The 23865-nt window shown below is 42.0% G+C and overlaps 1 protein-coding gene across 1 annotated transcript in view; it reads right to left on the bottom strand.

Moving 5' to 3' along the window:
* Positions 1-15399: 15399 nt before the first annotated feature.
* Positions 15400-23865, bottom strand: part of TNR (tenascin R) — a 409832-nt gene continuing 401366 nt past the window's right edge. Inside the window, 1 exon segment of the mRNA XM_038542431.1 lies at positions 15400-23430. Coding sequence (XP_038398359.1) covers positions 23311-23430 — 120 coding nt within the window. The 3' untranslated portion in view covers positions 15400-23310.

Here is a 23865-nt window from a genome sequence, read left to right as displayed (position 1 = left end):
AGGGAACCAGCATGGGGAAAAAGACAGATTACCTGTAAAAGAGCAACAGTCAGACAGCTGATTAAATAATAATAGAAATCTGAAATCAAATCTTCAATGTGCTAAGAAAAAATAACTATTAACCTAGAATTATGTCCCCAAGGAAAGGATGTTTCAAGAATAAGAACAAAATAAACACATTTTCAAAAAAACCAAAAACCAAGAGAATTTGCTGCAAGAGGACACTCTGTAAAGGAAAATTTAAAGGCTGAACCTCAAGCAAATGGAAAGCAATCCCAGATGGAAGGTTTATAATCAAGGAAGAATGAAGAGTGAAAAAGTGGTAAATACAGGAGTAAATCCAAATACTACATAAAATAAGCTCACTAACATCTTGTGTCTGTGTGTTTCCTAAAACAACATAAAAATAAACTACTTAATTAAAATAGTAAGTCTAGAGGATGGTAAATGTCATTAAAGTGTTATAATGTCCTAATACTGTCTAGACAGAGTAAAAGTGTTGTTTAAACTTAGACTTTGAGAAGTTAGTATGCATGTTGCAATTTCTATGCAAGTTACTGAAAGAATAGAATATAATGTACAATTTCCAAACTAGTGGAAGAAAAAAAATGGGAGGATGAAGAAACCTAAGCCAAAAAAAAAAAAAAAGGAAAAAAACTTAAAAATAAGAAATGAGAGAAAGAGAACAAAATAGAAAGCACTAAAGAAAGTGAAGGAATATATACAGAAGTATATCAGTAATTTCATTAAATGTGAAAAGAATAGGTAAAAATATACAAAGAACATGTAAAACTCAACAATAAGAAAACCCACAAATCAATTAAAAAATTGGCAAAAGAAATTAACAGACACCTCACCAAAGAAGGTAGAGAGATGGCAAATAAGTATATAAAAAGATACTCAACATTATATGTCTTGAGGAAATTGCAAATTAAAAAACAATGAGATACCGCTACACATGGCATGGGAATGACCAAAATCCAAAAAAACTGACATTATCAAATACTGTCTAAGATTCAGAAGAACAGGAACTCATTCATTGCTGGTGGGAATGCAAAATGCAACAGCCACTTTGGAAGACAGTTTGGTAATTTCTTACAAAGTTAAACATAGTCTTACCATACACAGCAATCACATTTCTATGTATTCACCTAGTTGAGCTGAAAACTTATATGTACACAAAAACTTGCATACAAATGTTTATAAGAGCTTTATTCATAATTATCCCAAACTGGAAGTAATCAAGAAGTCCTTCAATAAGTGAATGGATAAAGAAACTGGTACATCCATGTAATAGAAAAACATAAACTTCAAAACATAAACACTGAACCTCAATGCAGGCAAATTAGAAAACACCATTTGGGAGTCTTGGGGATCCCAGGGAAGAATCTAAATTATGGAAATAGAATCTTACTGTGTCACAAATGTATTTTAAAAGACTTCACTAAAGAGGAAGGGGGGGTGGGAAGTGTTGTCCTAAGTACTTTTGGAAATGAATAGCATCTGTGAGACCAAATGCAGAAGCAACTGAGCATCATATTGTACTGTAGTTGATAAAGTTGCTTCCCATGGAGGTACAGGCTAGCAATTTTGATACTGTTATGCATGTATATTGGATTTGAACAATTAAGTAAATGATGGCCCACGGTGGCAGCTTGGTTTCTCACTGTTAGAATGGGAATTTCAAATAAGCATGGAGAGGATGCTAGAGTCATGCATATGGTAATAGATTAGAATTGGAGACATCAGTAAGAACTCATGTCTAACTTAATATAGATGCAAATGGTCATACAATTAACACTAGTTAATACTCACACACGAATTCCTTTGCTTTGGGAGCTGAGAAAGCCTAAAAACAATGACACATGGTATTAATGAGCACATGTAGTGCCCAGATCTTGGATTGTAATTCCATTAGCCAATAAAAAGAATTGGAGAAATGGCTGATTCTAGGATTGGTGCAGGAAACATGTAAGATAAGTCTAGAGCATTTTATAGTGTCAGAAAGTAAGGAAGTGCTCAAAAAACAAGTTCCAAATAAATAAACACCTCATAATGATGTAGGTAAATTAAAGGAGTACAAGAGCCTCCTAAAAGGCAAAGCTGGAGAAGGTTGAGCAACAAAATAAAGTAGTGTTGGTTTATAACTCAAACTATAAAACAAATACCCATGAGTCTGTATTGATATAAATAAATTATGGAATAAATAAGTAAATGGGAGAGAAGAGACAATTCTCTCATGCAGAAAAAATTTCAATTGATTTATGTAGATACTCTCAAGGAGGTGACACATAACTCTATTCTGTAAGTGTGGACAGCACATAGTGACTTCCTTCCAAAAGATATGGTACAGATGGGGCCAAAGGAGTAATGTCAGACCAGTCAAGGTCATCAAAAACAAGGAAAGTCTGAGAAATCATCACAACCAAGAGAAGCCAAAGAAGAAATGAGAACCCCTTGTAATGTGGTATCCTGGATAGGATCCTGGAACAGAAAAAAAGATGTTATCTAAAAAAGGGAGGAAATCTGGCTTTAGTTAATAATATATCAATACTTGTTTATTAATTATAATATGTACCATATCAATGTAAGATGTTAATAATAGAGGCAATTGAATGTGGGATATATGGAACTATTTGAATTATCTTTGTAACTTTTCTATAAATCTAAACTGTTTTAAAAAATAAAGTCTATTAATAATTTTAAAAAAGGAAATGTACTAAAAAAAAAAAAAAAGGAAATGTACTGTAGAGTTAAGAGAAAAAAAGACGTTTGGTTGGATAAAATAGAAAATCCAACTACCTGGGTGGCACAGTTGGTTAAGCATCTGACTCTTGGTTTTGGCTCAGGTCATGATTTCGGGGTCATGAGATGAAGCCCTGTGATGGGCTTCTCACTCAGCAAGGAGTCTGCTTGAGACTTCCTCTCCCTCTCCCTCTCCCTCTGTGCCCCCACTCTCTGAAATAAATAAATAAATCTTTTTAAAAAAGTCCAACTGTATGTGATTTATAAAAGAAACATGTAAAATATAAGGATATAGAAAAGATAAAAGGAAAAAAGTGAAAAAGGATATATTGAACAAATTCTAACCAAATGGAAGCTAATGTGGTTAAAGAACAGAAAATATATAGATTTTCAACCAAAATCCTTCCTAGTGGGAAAGAGATTCACTTCATGAAAAAAATTCTGTTCCCAAAAATGATATAAAAATTTACAATTATATGTACCTTAATAAGAGGACTTCTAAATATTCAAGCCAAAATCGATAACTCCAAGAAGAAATAGGCAAATCCATAATTATAGTGGATTATTTAAATATCCCCCTCTCAGTAATTGGTTGAACAAGCAGATAAAGATATCAGTAGGAATATAGAATATTTGAACATGATGAAAAAACTTAATTTAATATGCACGTATCATTGACTTGACTAGCAAGTGTGTTTTTTTCAAAATACACAGAATATTTGCCCAAAAATAGCTATATGCTAAGCCATAAAGCACACCCAAACAAATTTTGAGAGGCTGAATAATGTAGATTGGGCGTTTCCAGAACAATACAATTAAGCTTCACATCAATGATAAATCATAATTAAAAGTGTATGTTAAGTATTAAAAACACACTGCTAAATAATCCTTGGTTTGAAGAAGAAATGCTTATGGAGATTAGAGAATATTTTTAACTGAATGATAATAAAAAAATACTGCAAATCAAAATGTGTGAGATGAAGGTAAAGTAGTACTTTATATGCATGTATATTGCATGGATATAAAGAGAAGTTTATAACTAAAATGCCAACATAAGTAAAAAGAAAAGCTAAACAAATTTAAGAGTATAAAGTTGATAACACATCATGACAAAGTTGAGTCTGTCTCAACAATGCAAGGTTTTAACATCAGAAAATCAAGTTTGTTCTAGCATTACTAGATCAATAAAGGGAAATTATGCAATAATCGTAGGATAAAGTTATCTAATTATTATAAACATTTAGCAACCTGGAAGCAGAAAGGAAATATTTAATCCAATAAAGGATATTTGCAAAAAAAGAGGAAGTGGACTAAAGTCAGCATCATTTATAATAGTGAAACATTAAAAGTTTTCTTTTTGAGATAAAGCATGAGATAAGAGTGCCATTATTATTTCTTTCACCTATGTTCTAGTTAAACCAGTGAAACACTTTAGCCAGTGAACTAAAGTAGGAAAAGGAAAAGGAATAAAAGAGACAGGTTTTGAATTAAAAGAAACACACTCCATTTTTCAAAAATGGCATGATTTTGTACGTGGGAAATTCTATGGAATCCATGAATAAATTATTGGAATTAATGAGTTTAGTAAAATTGCTAGGTAGAGCATTGATGAACAAAATTCTATTTTTTTTAAATAGCAGCAAACAATTAGAAAATGTAATTTTTTGCAAAGTTATGTGAAATGCTATTGGGAGATACTCCTCCATGAGTCTTAACTTCTGCTATGTATCTTGCTGGGTATGCCAAGAATGCAATGTCCTGACAACTGTTTACATGGATCTTATCTTAAGGTTGTTTTTGCCCCACGAAATCTTGAGGCAGGAAGCAATGTCTTCCTTTGAGACAAAGAGGAAGCTTGTTTATTGCTTGCAATAGAATAATGGGTTTCCCAAGCTCGGGGATCCTTGAGTGGTAAAGTAAACCCACTATGTGTGTGGATAGAATTCATCTGGGCTCCTCTATGGGACTTGGACCAAGGAACATAAATCCACCTACTTCCTGCTGTGGGAAATAAGAGTTTCGGTCTCTGCAGGAGTCTCTCGTGTCTTCTAGCATTCACGAAACAAGAACAAGCTAGCTTATTAGCTTGGAGGTAGGATAAAATAAAACCACACACCCAAAAACTTGGCAGTAAATCTAATAAAATATGTGTGAAACCTTTTAGGAGAAAATCATTATCCTTTATTGAGAGACATTAAAGAAATTATAATAAGTTGAGAGATATTCTGTGTTCAACTGGAGTGCTCAGCATTATAAAGAGGCCCATTCTTCCAAATTAATGTATAGAATCAATGTAATTAAAAAAAAAAAAGAATCAATGTAATTCAATAAAAATCCCCCCCCCTCCATTTTTTTTGGATGATATTTAACAAACTGATTCTAAAATTTATTTGGAAGTTCAAGGAGTCAAGAATAGCCAAACTCTTGAAGAAAAAGAACAAGGTGAGAGGTCTTGCCCTACAGATATCAAGAGTTATTTTAACTGAGATGATGTGGTATTGGGGCTGGAATTAACAAAATGACTTACATTGCAAAGGGATCAGTGGGCAAGGACAAACGTTTAAATAAATAGGTACCAGGAAAATGTATTATTCATATGAAAAAAAATAAAAACATATTCCTGCCCACATCATAAAGAACTTTCATTTTGTAGGTCAAAAACAGCCAAACATAAGCTATTTCATATAATTCTAATAAAAAAATTCCAGGTAGACTAAAAATCTAAATGCAAAAGATAAATCACAGATGACACAGGAGAATACATTCATGTTTCCACATCTGAAAACAAGACCAACAGGGACACCTGGGTGGCTCAGTGGTTGAGTGCCTGCCTTCAGCACAGGGCATGATCCTGGAGTCCCAGGATCGAGTTCCGGTATCTAGTCCCGCATCAGGCTCCCTGCATGGAGCCTCCTTCTCTCTCTGCCTCTTTCTCTGTGTTTCTCAGGAATAAATAAATAAAATCTTAAAAAAAAAAACAGACACTAGCCATCAAGGGAAAGACTGATAAATTTGATTATATTGAAACCAGAAACTCTCTTTATCAAAGATACCATTAAAGGAGTGGAAAAACAACAGATATTTAAAATGCACATATGAACAAATGTTTCCTTCTAAAATATATAAAAATGACAGGCAAATGAATAGAGAAAAATGTGCAGTGACTTATGTAGATCTTCCCAATTTGATATATTTTATTATAAAATAAAAAAAATCACATGTTTAACATCACCACTGATCTCATCAGGAGAGTTCTTAAGTATTGGGAAGCTGTCAAGCTTAGCATGATAGATACGAGTTTTTTTAAATTCTAATTTTCATTTGAGAGCTCAAATTTTATCACTACCGACAAATAAGTCAGTTGTTTTTCTCAAAATGACAGGCTCACTTGGCTTACTTTTGAGAAAATTTCTGCCAAATACCCATGGCAAAAAACCCATACTTTGTCTGTTGTTCTTTCAAGTAAAAATGATGTTCTATGAAAAAAGCAACTAGTTCAGCTGGTGTCTCAAACAATGGTCCAAGTTCTTTTTTCTGAAGATAATGACTGTACTTGCAAGTAAGTTAAGTTAAACGGTTTTCCCATTTGGTCACACACAATTAAAAAGATGCACTCAGGGTCACGATGTAATAGAATTAATAATTTTCACTTTTTCATCAAGGATCTTCTTTTTTTAGATTTTATTTATTTATTCATGAGAGACACAGAGAAAGGCAGAGACATAGGCAGAGGGAGAAGGAGGCTCCCACCAGGGAGTCTGATGCAAGACTCAATCCCAAGACCCCAAGATCACAACCTAAGCCAAAGGCAGGTGCTCAACCACTGAGCCAGCCAGGCGCCCCTCATCAAGGTTATCTTCTTAGGTGAAACTGGCTTTTTTTTTTTTCACTATGAGAAAAAATATGGTTATGGGTGAAGTTTATTGCCATTTATCTTGATTTGTGATACCTTAGGCGCCTGTGGTTTTCATTGCATTGACAGTTGCACCACCCATGCAAATGTCAATGCAATGAAAAAGGTAAACATTATCTTAGTAATCTTAGAAAACTAGTTTGGATTTTGTGGATCCCCTGAAAAGATATGTAAGTGTAAAATACATACCAGAATTTGGAGATGAATATAAAAGAAGACACTAATATCTTTGAAATTTCTTTTATACTGATTACCTGTTGCAAAGTAGTGTTTTAGATATATGAGGTTAAAACATTATTATTAAATCCATTTTATGTATTTTAATGGGACTGCAAGAACGTTTAAAATTATACATGTGGCTCTCACTCTCTTTCCATTGGCCTCCCATTAGAGAGCGGATCTCATTTCCCGCTACTCTCCCGGGGTCTGTCCACACCAGCCTCGCTGGTGAGGCCTTCTTACTAGCTCTTCTTTCTGCTTGGAGCACTGTAGCATCAGATATTCCCACTGCTGGCTCCCTACCTTCTTCAGGGGATATTATTCAAATGTGACTTTCTCACTGAGGCTTTCCCCAGGCCGGATTTATTTATTTTTAATTGAAAATCTCTATGTTAATGTGGATTGAGTCAAAAGCAGCAAAAGCAAACTAGGAGACCGTGAATACAAGGCTTTTTTTTTTTTTTTTTTTGAGATGCTCACAGGAAGCATGGTGATGTAGTAGGGAGCCGAGAAAGAGGAGGGCTGGAATGTTAGTAAGCGGCCATCTCGCTTGGCACCAGGAGGCCCCCTGAGAAATCATGTGGAGCACACACCTGGGAGCTATCCTGCTCAGGAGCAAGGAAGCTAGGGAATGTCCAATACCTCCTTTCCTTAATTATTTAAGGATTGCTTCTGGGGGACTCACCTGAGTCCAAGTTACTCTATTTCTCATCTGAGCCACTCCTGAATTTTCCCCTCACCAGATATTTTGCATTCCCTCACCATTTACACAACACAGCTTTGTGTGTGATCCCTGAGGACATCCACCTTGGGCTCTCCTTTGGACTCTAGTCTTGCCCATGCAACTGCCCTCTTGCTTGGATATTTCAGAGTCTCCAGCCGATGTTCAAAATAGAGTTCCTGCCTTTGGCACTTGGTGACTTTTCCCTTCTTGGGTGGCCACCGCCCACCCAGAATCCTATACATCATCCTGTGTATTGTTCCTCATCCACATGTTCAATTTCTGTTAACTCCTAAACATCTTGTGAATACATCTATTTTTCCGATATTACTGAAATCACCTGAGTCCAAGTTACTCTTTTTCTCATCTGAGCCACTCCTGAACTCTCCCACCCCACCAGATATTTTGCATTCCCTCACCATTTACACAACAATCACAGGCAACTCTTTTACATGTGTATATGGTCATGTCACTCTTCTGTTTAGAGTCCTCCCGTGGCTTCCTGACAGACTTACAATAGAACAAAGTTTGCACATGGCTTGCAGAGCTCTGAGTAGGTCCTGCCCTCTTTCCCAGCTGCATCTGTGTTACTCACCAGCCACCCATCTGTGCTCCAGCTGCCCTGGCTTTCCACCAGTTCCCTGCACAGCGCAGACTGCTAGGGGGTGTTCAGTGACTCTTCGTTAAGTGACTGATTGAATGACTTTATGGACAAGAGAATGAGTGAGCGAATGAATGCTCTAGGGCAAGAACTCTGAGGTGACTCAGGTGAGAAGCTTCATTGAAAGATATGGTTTCCTCTCCACCTTTGCAGGGCTCTTTGGCACTTGGGTGCTCTGGGAGAGGAGGTGCTCTCCTGCTTTCAGGGTAAATGTCATGCCTTGATGGGGAAAATTGCAGCAGAGAGGCTCCAGTGCCCCCAGCACATCTGTCATCATCCATGTGACAACATTGGCACGAAAACTACTGGCCCAATGAACTGCCAATCTGTCTGTGTCCCCAGGAGCCAAGGACTAAGTGTGAATGTGGTGGTTCTATTCTACTTCTTTTTATAGGTCAGGACCTGGGGTAGGTGAGTGGCTCAGAAGGTAACTATGAGCCCTTTGCCCCCTAAAGCACCAGACCAGATCAGGGCTGAGTGTGACAAACTGTTCCTCCAATCCCAGGCCATTAGAAGGGGTTTGAAGGAGAGGCAAATACCCAGATCCTAGCTTGGGTGGGGTGGGGATGAGGGCCTTCTGTGGGAGACCAACCTTCTTTGTTGGTGGGAGGTTTCGGGTCCATTCTGAGGGGCAGAAACAGATGCTCTTTCCTATTCGGGGCTTCTGTGCAAATTTGGGGGCAGGCTGAGATGAGACATGTGGACATCCAGAGTAATTGTCTTTTCAAACGAACATTCTTTAAACATGTTTCACATTTATGTAGCAGTGGGATTAAGTGTGGGAGCCCTTGTAGGGGGATTGTAGGGTGTGCCGATGGCTGTGCTCAGCCTCTGTACCTTGAGCAGTTCAGCTCCTGCCCCAGACACCCTACCCTTCAATAAACCGAAGTCCACAGCTCCTTAGAAGCCAGATACGTGCCCCCTCCTAGAAATCATCATTCATGCTATTAAAAGCTTACTGTCCATCAGGTGGCTCATGTCTGAAGCTAGCAGGTGTGGTGTGGTGTCCTGGTGGGAGTTTTGATAAATACTGGGTCTCAGTGAGGAGCTTCACCCTAACCATCTGAAAGAGTGCCAGTAAGCATCTCTGCAGTGGCTGCTGAGTACTCTGGGGTCCCTCTGGTCCTCATTCTATATCCCAGGGAAGGGTGGGAGAATGGCCTGTAACCATACTGTCCTTAGCCTGCAGGTCTGGAGTGTACTGGGCCATCTTTCAACGCAGCCTGGTCCTCTTCATCTCTCTCCTCTAGAAGAGTCACCCATGAGGCTGGCCTCAGCGTGGCTGCTTTGTTCCACTCCTGTGTCCTCTGTTCCTCATTCTCTGGCTTCTCACCTGCTCCCTCCTCACCCTGACCCCTTCCTGCTCTCTGGTAGCCATCAGCTAATCCCTGATAGTGAGCCCATGCTCTTACTTTGCCCGGGGCATTTTTTAAAGGCAATAAGTTGCTTTAGTGAACCAGGTTAGTGACATTGGAGGTCATAACACTGCTGGGAAGGTGTTTGAGATTGGAGGACGATTGTCAACATCCTTTAACTTTCACCAAATTAGCACCTTCCCCATAGTGACGATACCCGTTTCAAAGCATTTTCTGCACGTTGAAGTTTGCCTCTCACAGTAGTCTGTGAAGTAGAAGGACAGTTATTCTTATTCCCATTTTAAAGACAAGGACACTAAGCTTCAGAGAGGCAGGATGACTTCCCCTCAGGCACATTACCAGTAAGTGGCAGAAATGCCACATAGGCCTTTGACCTAAAGTCCAGCATTCGCTCCTCTGTTCTTCAGATAGTCTCAAAGTATGGTATTTTAGGGATCTATCCTAAATTTCAACATAATTAAAGCAGTTAACTGAGTCTCTTCCACAGACATAAGATGGGACTGATTCAGTTTAGTTTATAATAGTTCTACATTGGGTCTGTTGAGAATGGGTTGGCAAACCCAGGCTCTGCCCTCAAGGTGCTCACAGGTGAGAGGAAGACTCACATCACTGGGGCTTTCCCAATGCCTTCCCAATCCCCTCCTACCTGAAGAAAAGAAAATAAGCTCTTTACTCTGTCCAACCGAAGGTCTTGACTTCTCAAAATGGTCTGGTCTTAGAAGAGAAATAAGTGATTCTGGAAATCTGATAATGGGGTGCAGCTGGACCCTAGTTGGAGAGGCACTTTTTGATCTGCTTCAGTGGCTCTTGATCTGGAAGAAAAAGATCATGAACCAGAGCAGGACATCTCCTCTGGCACCAAAATGTGAGCCCTCAATTTTCTCCCCTTGTTCTGAGTTCTGTGGCTACGCTCATGTGTCCAAGAAAGGACCTCATCGGACTGTCAGATGTGAACCAGAGATGTTCCATCTGATCAGGAGAAGCAAACGTGAGGGCACCCATGGCCAGCCACATCTGCGTGTTGACCATCTCCTGATCTCTGACGACCTTCACAGCTAACAGAACATTGCAGAAACCTACTAGGGTGACTGCATTTTCTGAGCATAAAACTAGGCCAAGTGGCCCCACAGGCGTGGCTGGAAAATAGGAAAGAAAAATTGACTTTGTGATTTCTTTGAAATGCTAGAAGTAAAAATGGCATCTCTCCTTGCATCCCCCTTTCTGGATCCTGGAAGCACTTCTTTGGGAGGGTGAGCTGGGCAAAAGTGTTCAATGGCAGATGTCCTTCTCTATCCCGTGCTGAGCACGCAGTAGGTTTCTTTTATGGACAGCTATCTCTTTTCTTCTTTTGCTCAGTTTCTCTTTGTTCCAAAGCTTTCTTTTGGTGGTGGAAGTGGGGGGAGTGGAGGGCTGGTGTCAAGTTAACCCTTTGCTTTCCCTAACACCATGGAACATTCTCTTAGGGACGTAACTTTGATACCCACGTTCTCCTGGGGGCCTGGACAGTGATACTGGCTTTCCCTGTTCAGATGATCAGAATCCTGAACCAAGGCTGAAGTTTGGGACAAGGTCTTCCCTTCCTCCTGTCTAACATGCTCCATCTCCCTCCTCTTATCTGCTTTCTTTCTTTCTTTCTTTCTTTCTTTCTTTCTTTCTTTCTTTCTTTCTTTTTTCTTTCTTTCTTTCTTTTTGAGAAATCTTAGGACATATGAGATTGTGAGGTATTTGGAGATCTTAAACAATCAATACCGTTTATTACTGTCCATCAGGTGAAGCAACAGAGCCAAAAGGTCTAGTTTACAAGTGACCCTTGATTTGAAACTTAATTGCCCCCTGGACAGCCATGACAAATTAAACCAGAGCCAAACTCTCATTTTCTGTAAGCACCATCTTAGAAATTCTGCTCTCTACCTTGGAATCTAATCTCATACCACCAAAACACCCAGAGAGATTCCAGTGAAATAACTAAAATAAAACAGAGATATATGCTTTTCAAACATTTAGAAGCTATATAAAAAGAAATTCAATAGAAAAGCTATAGCAGTGTTCCATTTGGGGAGCTCTTTTGTGTTTTGGATTGGAATGAAGTGGCTTCTTAAAATGTTGCTTCAGTGATGTCTGGATTGAAGTCATCTTTTTGTGATAAATCTCCTTATGAACAGTGCTTCTCAACTGAGGGAGATTTTGCTCCCCCCCGCCCTCAGGGCAAAATTACATTTGGCAGTGTCTGAAGATACTTTTGGTTGTTGTAACTTGTAGGACGGTGGTGGTTCTCCTGGAATTTGCAGGGAGGAGGCAAGGGTGCTGCTAAGAATTCTGCAAATTAACAGGACAGTTTTCCTTAACAAAGAATTCTCTGACCAAAATGCCAATAGCACTACTGTATTAAATCCCTACCTTGTATCAAGCATGGACATTTCAAATTGAGTTAAAATTCAGGTCTTTTCTTTAAAAGAGAAAATGTTGAAGATTACATTTACATGAATACCTCTCAAGGTCTTTAAATGTGCACAAGATGGCATTGGAGAAGGGTAGAAGACGAGGACAGGTGGTTCCTCCGTGACTTCTTCAATGGTTCCTCTCTCTGGTATCAGTAAGTCAGCTGAGTTGTCTTTGATAGCAACCCAGGTTGTCATTGTTTCTGTGTAGCTTTGGTTGTAAATATGAGTTTTGGTTATTACTCTGTGGGTTTTATTTATGGAAAAAAAGTAATAAAAAGTGAGTGTGGGCCACAAATCATGGTGGGTACCGCCTGCACCCAGAAGTAATTTATACATTTCTTCATCATTCTCACTGTTTTTCTTGGATCTTTAAATTTCCTGTACAGCTAGCGTATTGAATTTTAATAATTGTTACTGCATTTCATGGAATTTATACTCATTTCCCAGAAACCTCAGAAGGGCTTATTGTTTGTCATGAAGAGTAGACCCAAAGCTTTCACACAAGCTATGAACGAGTGTTTAGCTGCAATCTCTGATCAGAGCAAGTCTCATTTAAGGCACTAAAAGGCATCAACATCTAAAAGGGCCAGAACCTTGTGGAATTGCCTCCCACCGCTCTGCTCCCCCAACCAAGGAAGATTCAATAGTAATCAGTCCTTTGAGAAGGTTCTGTTAGTTTTTTGGATTCAAGGAGCCCCTTCATTGCCATTTCTCTTAGTATTTGAAGTGTTTGAAATGTGTCTGAGTTTTAAAAAGTATATATATCGTCAATATTGAAGTGACAACCCTCATCCTAATTAACTGAATTCTTTTCCTGTACATGTCTTCCCAGTTGCTCACAAACACGTAAATATATGCTAACCTATTTTAAAACCTTTGAAGTGAAGGGTTTTATCCATAGATGTGTGGAATCTCTGGGCTGAGGAGTAGGGAGTTTGGTGCAAGTGGATAGAAACAACGAGGCAAAGAGAGACTCTATCTCTTCAAAGAGGGACCAAACCTTCATCCCTGTCCATCCAGAGCCAGCATTGCCTCTGGATCATAGTAGATGTTCATGGAACTCAGGTCGTGAGGGAAGAGGAACAAGGGACATTGTTATGTGTGGATTTATGAGTCTAATACATGCTCCTCTTTTTATGATTCTTTGAAAGCCTGAGCAGGTGGAGTGTATTGTGCACGTGCACATCACATGAGAGGGAGAGATACAGGTCCCAGGAGCCCTTAGTCCTTAGTGATGTCTTTCTGCAAACTGGCAAGAAGGTGGTGGCTGAGGCACATGTCCCCAGGGCCACTGGGGTCATCACGGGAGAGAAACGCTACTATGTTTAGGTTGGGTTCTTGGTAATTGCACTGATTACTAATGCTGCTAACATTCCTCTTGCTTAATAATCCACTTTTAATTTTCCCCGTGGCAGTCCGTAGTTCCCACAACACAGCAATAATTAAATCTGTGTTCAGATCGTTGTAAATGCACCCAGAGGTCTTAAGCAATGGGTGAATCATACTCATTTAAGTTAAGACATAATGTTAGTATTCAGCCACCTCAGGAATAAATACTAATTACTGAAAATTCCTTTAAGTTCCACTGTATACGTTTAGTTTCCGTTTCCCAGATAGCATGCAGGATGAGATTCAGGCGATGGACTTTCTCTGCATATTAACTGAGATCACTCCTCAGGTAACACCGTCCTGAGGTAGGGGTTTCCGGAATGGCTTACTTGAAATAAGACTAGGAACTGTGACTGTTTTTAAAAGGTCTTCTCTTGCTGCTATTCCAGAAATGTTTCTTTTGGAAATTAGGAGGAAGAGGTAATGAGCCCCAGGGTGGGTGCAGGGCAGGTACTTTTGTGGTAGACACTCACATGGCTGGAAGCTGGGATTTCCATCCCTGTTTCTCACATGGCCTCAGTTTGGGAAGAGGACTGCTGGTGCCTATAAAACACTAGGAGGAGTGAAACTTAAAAACAATTTTAGGGATCACTGGGTGGCTCAGCGGTTTGGTGCCTGCCTTGGGCCCAGGGCTTGATCCTGGAGACCTGGGATCGAGTCCTGCATGGGGCTCCCTGCAAGGATCCTGCTTCTCCCTCTGCCTGTGTCTCTGCCTCTCTCTCTCTTCCTCTGTCTCTCATGAATAAAAAATAAAATAAAATAAAAACAATTTTATCTCCAAATTTTTAAAGAACCTTCTATGTCTCCTTTAAAAGTATTCTTTCTATCTCCCTTTTGACATGGGGACATGGAGAAACACTGCTCCCTCTTGGCCTTGGAATTTCATAAGGCTCCATCTATCCCTGGCCTGTGGTGAGCTCTGTCATCAGATTCCTTCCCGGGGTGCCAGGGAGCCGAGCACTTTGCAACACTCTACCACTCCTGGCCCTGCTCCTATGGGAGATGTTGTCTCACTCGTGCTTGCACATTCTTCCCCCTTGGGTAATTCCTATCCTCTTAAGACACAGCCAGGTGGACCACCCACAGATAGTCTCCTGGATACTCCCCACCCCCGCCCCAAGCTTCCAAGGGGAAGCGCTTGTCTGGGTTCAGGGCCCCAACTCTGCTCTGTTACTGTCACCTCTACCCTCCTGCCTCCTGTGCTTGTGATGCTGTGCTGGATGACAGTTTCCTTCACACCCCTGCTCTACTGGCTGTTACCTGCCTGAGTCTTGCCTGTATAGGTTGGAGGTGAGAGATGATCTTACAAGATGCTCATTTTCAAAGGAGGGAAAGGAAGAATATTTTCCCAGGTGACCAAGCCTGAGAGGCAGGTGGTCTCAGGAGCTAGAAACTGAGCAGAGGGTGGACAGGCTGGGCCAGTCAGGACAATGAAATATTCTCTACCAGTGCCCATAGATGGCACTAGAGCCTTGGAGATCCAGCCACCACTGGGCACTCCAGGGTTGAGGGAGCTGGACAGTGACTCACTCTCTGTGGCTGATGGAAGACTCCCCACCATGGAGCAGAGCAGTCTGGGTGGTTCTAGGGCATCCAGCAGAGGCTATCACCCATCAGGGACCTCTTCTGATGGTAAAAGCAGTGGGTGAGGTGAAGAATTCAGAGTGGGAGGGAGGCAGAGGAGAAAGAGAGACATAGAGGCAGAGAGAGGAAGGGTAGGAGCATCAAGGCTACAACTAGAGAACAGGATCAAGAAGGCAAGGGACACAGGAGGAGTAGCAGGACCTTCAGGGCTGAGAACAGGGGATGCAGAGAAGCATCAGTGGCAGGTAAACTCAAAGGGGAGGAGGCCCCGAGCAAATCAAGAGGTAAGCTGGCTGATGAGGCAGGCACACCTCCCCAGTGCCCCCACAGGACCCAGAAGATGCACACCATTCCTTCTGGATCTTTTATTGACGTATAGAAAATGTGTTTAAAAAAGGAACTATACAGAAGCTAAAAGCAATCAGGACTAAAAATACTGGTTAACAATGGTTAACAAGCGGAGATTCCGGTCTTTGAGCTACAGTGCCATGAAAGGAGCCAGGAGGTTGGCTTCCCCCCTCCCGTCCTCTGTTGATACTTTTATTCCAGTCTAGTACAGTGTACATCGTCTCAGGAGTGTGTACTCCATTTTCTTCTTGTTTTTGTTTTTGCCTTCCTTCTAGTCTTTCTTTTAAGTAAATGCTTTTCCCCAGCACAATGTAACTACAAAGGCAGTAAATTGGTCGGTGTTATTTATATATATTTTTTTTTACCTGAAAAGGCCGTTAAAGGTTAAAATGACAAACTCAAATTCAGGGGGACTGGAGGATTCAGTGTTTATGGGTTCTGAGAACAACAATCTAGAGACCACCGAGGTGGGTTTCAGCTGCCTGGGCCCAATGTAACAGCTTCCTCGAAGTCACAGCGACTTGCCCAGGGTACCTAGGAGTTCCTATGGACCTGGGGCGCATCCGAGGTCAGGATGGCTGGATGCCTGTGTGTGTGCAGGATGGGAAGGAGGAGACTGGTGTTAACAGTAACCCATCTGGATTCTGAACTCTGAGTCTGTGGGACTGTGGTGTGAGTCTAGAGGGCATGGGTGGGGAAACGGGGTTCAGTAGGGGGGCTCTTACTTGGCTGACAGTTTTGTAGAAAACTTGGCTTTTATGGAATCTAACACAGAGTCATGTCAGCACCCTCAGCAGCCTCCACATGGAAGAGGACCATGAAATGCAGAGTTCTTTCTTGGGGAAATCTATTCCTTTATGGATAAGTGGCATTCAGTTAAGAGGAAGGGATTCATTTCTGGATTTTGGGCCTGACAGACAAAAATATCATTTACCCAGTACAAATTTCCTTCTTAATTCCTCAGTGCAGCCAAGAGAGCTGAGATTGTGCCTAGCTATCCTCTGAGACCACCTACCTCCAACACACGCACATCCCCACTGAGGAGGTGGGAGTGGGTCAGAAGAGGAGAATAAGTAACATTAGTCTCCTGCCTTTGTCTAGCCTCATTCCCCAATTTTCCCACTGATGTACCCCTACAGGGACACTCTCATGGTATCCATGAAAGTCTGGGAGGAAAAAGCCCAATTAGTCTGTAGCCTGCTGGTTTTAGCCTAAAAATTCATAGGATTTCTATGTTTGATACCGTCTGTATTGGTTTCAAAATATTAATAATATAACTCCTTTCCTCTTAAATTCTGAAATAAAATTGGTGCTCCAGGAACATGTGTCATGTTTATTCTCTCCAGTCTTGTCAACCTTGTCTACCTAGTTTGAGAAGAATGACTCTGGAATTCCCTACTCTTCTAATGTTGGATGAGGAAGAGGCCACTATATTCCCAAAGGAGTAGGGTTGGGGACATAGTGTTTGTGTCCTGGTCTTTTTAAACTGCTACCAATTTGCTGTAGAACTTTTTCTTACCTTCCCAATTAGAAACAAAAGAAAGAAAGAAAGAAAGAAAGAAAGAAAGAAAGAAAGAAAGAAAGAGAAGAAAGAAAGAAAGAAAAAGAAAGAAAGAAAGAAAGAAAAAGAAGAAAGAAAGAAAGAAAAGAAAGAAAGAAAAAGAAAGAAAGAAAAGGAAAAAAGACAAGGAAAAGGAAAGAGCTGTCTGGATATTTCTTACTTTTGATGGTGAAGTGGAAGGTCTCCTGGCGTATGCGGCAAAAAACACAAGAACTCCCTTTTCTTAAAAGATAGAGGGAAGTGGCATCAGAAGTCCCTTTGTGCAAACATTAGTAAATCCAAGATGGCGGCCACTTGACTAAACAAGCAGAAAGGGCAGCAGCCTCCCGAAAAGGCAAAAGCAAGGGATTTAGAATTAGGCAGAGAGATTCCGATTATGGCTCTCCTTAGCACCTGTGTGACTTTGGGCATGTCACTAAACCTTTCTGTATCTCCATTTCCTTATCTGTAAAATGGTTAAACTTGAATCAGGGTTGTGGTGAGGATTTAATGAAGCAATACGTGTGAAGTTCCTAGCACAGTATCTGGAAAGTAGTTGGACTGCAGTAAATACCATTTCTCTTAGTCTTCATCTGGGAAGAGAAATATTAAAAGGCCTATGCCAGATCTGACCTCAGCTCTGTTACTAATTAGCTGTGTGAACTTGGGCAAGTTGCCTAACTCTTCTGGGCATCTTTTCTCTGAAGTCTGAAATGAGAGGGTCAGGTTAGATGATCCCCAGTCCCCTCCAGCTCTGAAGGTATGTTCCCAATATTTGTCTTTTGGAGGCAGCCTTGAATACATTCGCGTCCAATGGCAGGATGTTAGAGAGCAACACAGGGTGTCCTTGGGGCTTTTAAACCAGTGATGGGAAGAAAACAATAGTTCTCATCCATGTACTTGCCTTCTGGCCACACATCTGGGCCCAAACCCTCTCTGTGGCTTAGGTATTCCAGGCCTCCTGGGATCTTGCTCTGCCTCCCATAAGCTCATGGTGCCAATGAGCCAATGTCAGTACCCGGAAGGGTCAATTCAGGGAGACAGAAAGGCATTAAATGTTTCTGAACTGGAGATTCAGCATCAGTCCAGGCTCAGAGTGGACAAGGAGGAGCTGTTTTGTCAAGTTAACAGAGAGCGCAGAGCTCGTCTGAGGAACAAGAGCTGTGTTATTTGGATACTCTGCAATTGCCTTGTTAAGCTTGGGAAGGAGGGAGGATTTCCGGTTTGGAGAAAATGCAACACTGTCCAAAGACTGAGGTTTGCCAAGGACACTTGGACAATGAAGTGCTGCAGGTGCAATGAAGTCATGGTTCAGGCAAGGGGTGACCTTGAAAAATTAATCAGAAATGCTGGAGATGACAAATCAGGCTTGTGAGTGCCATGAAGGAAAAGTGAGGTCTGGGCTCAACCAGTTAAGCAAGCACAGGAAGCTCTTCTGCTTCTCGTTTTCTGCGGTGACAGGCCTCTGGTACCTTAGTTTCTCCTCAGGTCAGGTGTGTGAAGTGACAGGAGCTCAGGGGGGCAGTGAGACCAGAACTCAAGGAACTAATGCAGGTCCCTAGACCAGCGCCTCTTGCCTCACCCTCGCTCTCTGTACCTCTGCTGTGGGCCATCAGTGGAAGGCTTGCTTTCAATCTCCAATCATCTGTCAGCTTCTCTTATTTTGCTATTTTATTTTATGTTTTATGTTTTCTTCTTCCCTATTTCTCAAAGCTTGAAGAACACAGAATGGACATAAGCAAATCTAATGTGGCTACAATTAGGATGAACCAGAGCCATTCTTTCAAGGGGGACCTGAATCTACAACACACCCACTTCAAATATCCTAGGGCTTTTCCCCCTATTTACTTTTGGAGGTCTCCTTCAGTCCGTGAATTCTCATTTGGCCTGGTGGGTCTCCAAAATGCTGGAGTACAGTTGAGGGAAACTCAGTCACATTTGTGTGGGGTGGGGTTACAGAAGAAACAAAAGTATGGGGGAGCATTTAGTCAACGATGTTCAGGAATGTGGCCAAAGGGCCTGGAGATAAAGCCAGAGAGAGGCTACAGGCGTCACGCAGAAGCCAGCCTGGTGTCTCACCTTTCCCGAGCGTGGATCCTTTCTGTTATCGTTATCTAGAGAAAGACGGGCCACCCAGAGAGGCTGGGTGGGGCTGAGTCTGCTCTTGGCATCTGGAGCTTTGTATAAGAGGCAGACTCCCAAACTACACAGATCACTCCTCCCCCTCAGGCGTCTGAGGTCCCAAGGCCTTGGCAAGTTTGAAGCAAATGAACAAATTATTCCATCTTCTGTGGGATCATTGGAACTAAACTGACATGTGAATCTTTCCTTTTCAAAGTTTTAGGAATAGACAGTGAGATACAAGGGGAGTGTGCCCTTTGGAGGGAAAGAAACGGAAGTAGGAATGAGATAGAATCGTAGGAGTCAGGTGATCGAAAGCAAGCACATATCCTGAGTAAGAAAGTGGTTCTTCCTTTCTTGAAATTCTGGGTAGAGGATAAAGTTAAGAAAGAAAGAAAGAAGAAAGAAAGAAAGAAAGAAAGAAAGAAAGAAAGAAAGAAAGAAAGAAAGAAAGAAAGAAAGAAAGAAAGAAAGAAAGAAAGAAAGAAAGAAAGAAAGAAAGAAAGAAAAAAAAAGAAAAAAAGAAAAAAAGAAAAGAAAAAGGAAGAAAAAATGTTTTCATGCCCCAGGAATACTTGCAAGTCCAGATCATGGGCTGGTCTATTTCAGCCTCCCCAGCTTGGGGCATCTACTGCTCACAGGTTCCACTTTCTTTCCAGAGGAAGGGACAAAGAGGAGCTCATAAATCGTTTCTCAACTGATGCTTTTAAAAGAGCTCTTTGAAAAAATTCCATAATGACCTAGTGTTCCTTAATCTACAGCTCTGTTCTGGGACTGGATTTTAAAACTATAAATGTGATTAGAGTTGTTTGGTTTGGCATTGAGCTCATTGGCAACCTTGGTTCTTCAGGTTTGTCTTTGAAATAACAGTTTTCCATGTGAGGGTTGCTGGTTGGTTTCCAGGGAAGCGGGTGGGAGGGGTCTTAGCACTTCTGGAGCAGCCCAGGGGAGACGGGTAGGGTGGATTTAACTATTCATGGAAATTGGCTCTGCATTTCTTCGCTGCCATTTTTATTGTTCTTCTTTTACAGTTCAACCTCCTGTGGAAATCTGTTGGTTGGTTTTCCTGAAACTTGTTTTGGTGTGAGTTCTCCTGGAACCCCCTGAGGGGCTTGCAGTCCTCAATCCCCACCAGGTTTCACTTGGGGTGGGGGGAGGTGGGGGGGTGATCGCCACCTTGTGGCCACACCTAGCAAGTCTCTCCCTCCATTTAAATCCAGTCTACAAGGCCAACAGATTTGTTGTCTCCATCTCCCTCCCCCACCGTCCAGAAAGAACCCTGGAGAATGTGAGTTACTCTCTTGGGAACTATCTTTATCTAATGGCGAAATGAGAAAAGGGAAAACTATCTGGATCTTGGATCTAGGTAGTGGATCTGTTGCAGTTCTTGGGAGGTTTTGTTTGTAAACACCTGTGATTAGGATTGGGATTAAATCCTAATCCCACAGTTAAATTGCCTCTAGGCAGGGTCCACTTCTTGCCCTGTCAGTCCCGCAAGAGAAAGTGGTGTGTGTAGGTCAGTGCTTTGTGAGTATGTTTACTGGATCCACCCTTGGGAAGAATATAAATTTGGAGGAACAAAATAAGCAGGAATCAGTGAGTAAAATTAAAAAGCTTTGAGTTTAGTTGATCATGGATCTTGAGGAGAGAACGGGGCACAGTGCCTCTTGAAGATGGAGAAAACTCGTGAGAAAATCACTCAATTTAATAAAAGCAATATATACATCCTTTTATAGGAGGTTGGGTGAGCTAATCTTTGAAGTCTTTTTCTTGCTTTAAAAGTTTTTGAAATGAATTCAGGCAATGCTGCTGATACTATTTATAAAAATGTTCCATAGGGTAAAATGGTTGTAATGAAAGGAAGGTGGGTTTTGGTTTCCTCTGATACTTCCTAGCTTTCACCTGAATTGACCACATAAGGACTCATAATCTTTTTTTGTGTGTCAGTTGCCTTGATGAGGTAGGCTGTCCTGACACCACCCAGGCCCCTGGAATCTGCTTTTATGGGCAAAATCAACTCAGCCTCTTACGTGACATTACCTTTTCTGCAATGTTTTTTTCCTCTGTGTGTGTGTGTGTGTGTGTGTGTTTTATTTATGATCTCAGCCTTCCTTCCTCCGTCCTTCCCTCCTTCCTTCCGTCTCTCTTTCCCTAAAAAAAGCAGGGCTCCTGGTGAATTTTCATTACTTAATTAGCACTCTCTCATCAATGCCAATTTCTAATTAGATTTTCAGGTCGGAAACTTGCACTACTGACCATCAAAACTGAAAAGGAAGTTGGTGGCCAGTCTAGTCTAAACTTTCATTCAACCCCCTGGGGGAGGGGGAACTGAGTCCCACACAGAGTGAGAAAACAATGATGTCACAGAGCCAATGACATGGTAGAGGAGGGGCCTATACCTTAGCCCTTGCTTCCTTTCCTAGTAATCACTGGTGTGTTCCATTCTCTAGCTCAATCTCTCAGTTTACACATTTCTTGAAAGGACTGTTTCTCTTTCTTCCTTGTCCTCCTTCTAGTAGGACAAGGGGTTTGGGTTTCTTTTGAAGCCCAAGCTAACCTGAGGAAGTGTCTATGTGGCCTCCACGTCCCAGCCCCGGGGTTTGTAAGCATAAAGTGTGATCAGCAGCCCAAGGGACTATCTTTTCTTGGGGATCAGAATCATGTTAGAGTGCAGCTATTTCCATTAGGAAATTGCTAGCTCTCAGGCTTTTCCAGCAACTGGTTGGGAAAGGAACACGATGCCCTAGTTTGGCTAACCACGGGGATTACAGAAAACAAAAGTGGGACCTGCAGGACCATGAGGAGGGGAAAGGGGAGGGCAACTGGGGAGCTGGCTATGGATTTCGGTAGAGGCTGCAGGGATGGCTGCACCTGACATTTGATTTGGAGAAGTCAAAGGGTCATGGTTTCTAGAGCCTCCAGCTCTCTTGGGCTTAAAAATCAAATCATGGTAGTGAAGAGAGCACATCTCATAAAATGGGAGGTAGGCCCACAGTCGTCCCCTGTTCACCTTTGGATTTCCAGATGTAATTTCCTCTGGCACTTTTCATTTTTCCTCTCAGAGGCAGAATAATAAAAGAAGATGGAGAAAGGCTTCTCATGATGCCAACTCATTAGAGAGGTCATTCCTATTTCCCACAGGACCAAAAAAAAAAAAAAAAAAGGAGCAAAAAACAAAAACAACTCCCCATGAATTTCACCTCTTTCCAGGAATTGTCAGTCAAAGGAATGGCTGGCTGATCACATAACTTCTTCTGACTCTTAATAAGCCACCCACATTAAGGAGAGCCTGGCTGAAGACAGAAATGAGGCCTTCTGTTTGCAATTCAGAAATAAGAAAAGAAAAGAAAATCCATGACAGATAGGACTAGAAACATGAAAATAGAGCCAGGTAAGATCTCTGTTTCCCATGGGACCATAATCTCAAATGGCAGATGCCCTGATTTCTACTATTGTCCTTTCCTCAATGTCTGACCCCAAAGGGTGAAAACTGCCACCATCTCCGAGACCCTTTCGCCCACAAAAGGAAGTTCTTCCGTTTGACCCAAGAGAGGGAGCAAGGACTTAGGACCCTCAGGGACACGGCCACTGTGGAGCCTGGGGCCAGGTGTGGACAATGCCTTGGGCTTGTGGGACCATGGGGGTCTAAGGGTAAGATGGACATAGGCACAGAATTGCTTGGGATGGGGAAGGAGGCGAACTGCTCTTAAAAGGTAATAGGACACTTCGCTGGTAAGAGTGTCAGGCAATGAGAATCTTTGGCCCATTGAAAAGGACTTGGGTTGTTGGGATGGGGTGAGGTTCATCTGCTTCCTCTCAAGGGGTGTGGATGGCAGAGCTCTCTTCCCAAGGCTTCTCCCAGGGGCTGCTGTGAGAATCTGACCATCCAAGGCGGTAACCTGAGCACGGATACCTGGAATGCCAGGCAACTCCTAGGAGGGCAGGAAAAGAAGGCCTGTTGCCATAGCAATCTGATTCTGGGACCTGCCTTTCCATGGGTCTCTTTAAAATGTTTCCGACTTTCCCTCCTTAGTGGGAAGGGAGGCAAAGGTTAGGGATGACTGGGTGGGAGGGAGCGTGGAGACCGAGGCCCAGGCCCGGGACAGCAGAAACCGCAAGCAGCTATGTCCTGCTTCCTTGAACGCCCTTCAAATGTTGCAAAGCACAGTACTCTTACCCCCCACCCCTTGTCTCATATTATAAAATACAAACAAATGACAGAAAGGGTCAGTCGGCCCAGGGCCACCGCTGCTCAGAACTGCAAGGACCGCCGTTTCCGCCCCGCTGGGAGACGGTGGTTATAGGGGCGCATCTTCATCTCCACGAAAGGGATGGAGAACTCGTGGCCTTTCCAGTGGTACCAGTTGATCCCCTGGGAAGGAGAAAGACATGCACGTCAGGCCATTGCCTCCCTGCCAGAGGGAACACCCAACTTGAAAAAGGGAGAACACCAGGAGTGGGGAATCCAAGATGAGAATTTGGCCGTATTCTATTAACATGAAGCTTTGTGGTCCAGCTTCTGATAAGGTCGGAGGAATAGAGTCTTTTTCCAGCTCTTCTTTTTTAATTTTTAAAAATGTTTATTTATTCATTCATGAGAGACACAGAGAGAGAAGCACAGACATAGGCAGAGGGAGAAGCGGGCTCCCTACCGGGAGCCCGATGCCGGACTCGATCCCAGGACCCCGGGATCACACCCTGAGCCGAAGGCAGATGCTCAACCACTGAGCCACCCAGTTGCCCCCCAGCTTTTCTTTTTAAGCATGCCTATGGCCTGAGTGTGCATCAGGACTGCACATCAGGTCAC

The sequence above is a fragment of the Canis lupus genome, chromosome 7, assembly GCF_011100685.1.
Source record: "Canis lupus familiaris isolate Mischka breed German Shepherd chromosome 7, alternate assembly UU_Cfam_GSD_1.0, whole genome shotgun sequence".
Taxonomy (NCBI): Eukaryota; Metazoa; Chordata; class Mammalia; order Carnivora; family Canidae; genus Canis; species Canis lupus.
The sequence above is the reverse complement of the archived record's forward strand: the minus strand, read 5'-3'. Positions and strand labels throughout refer to the sequence as shown.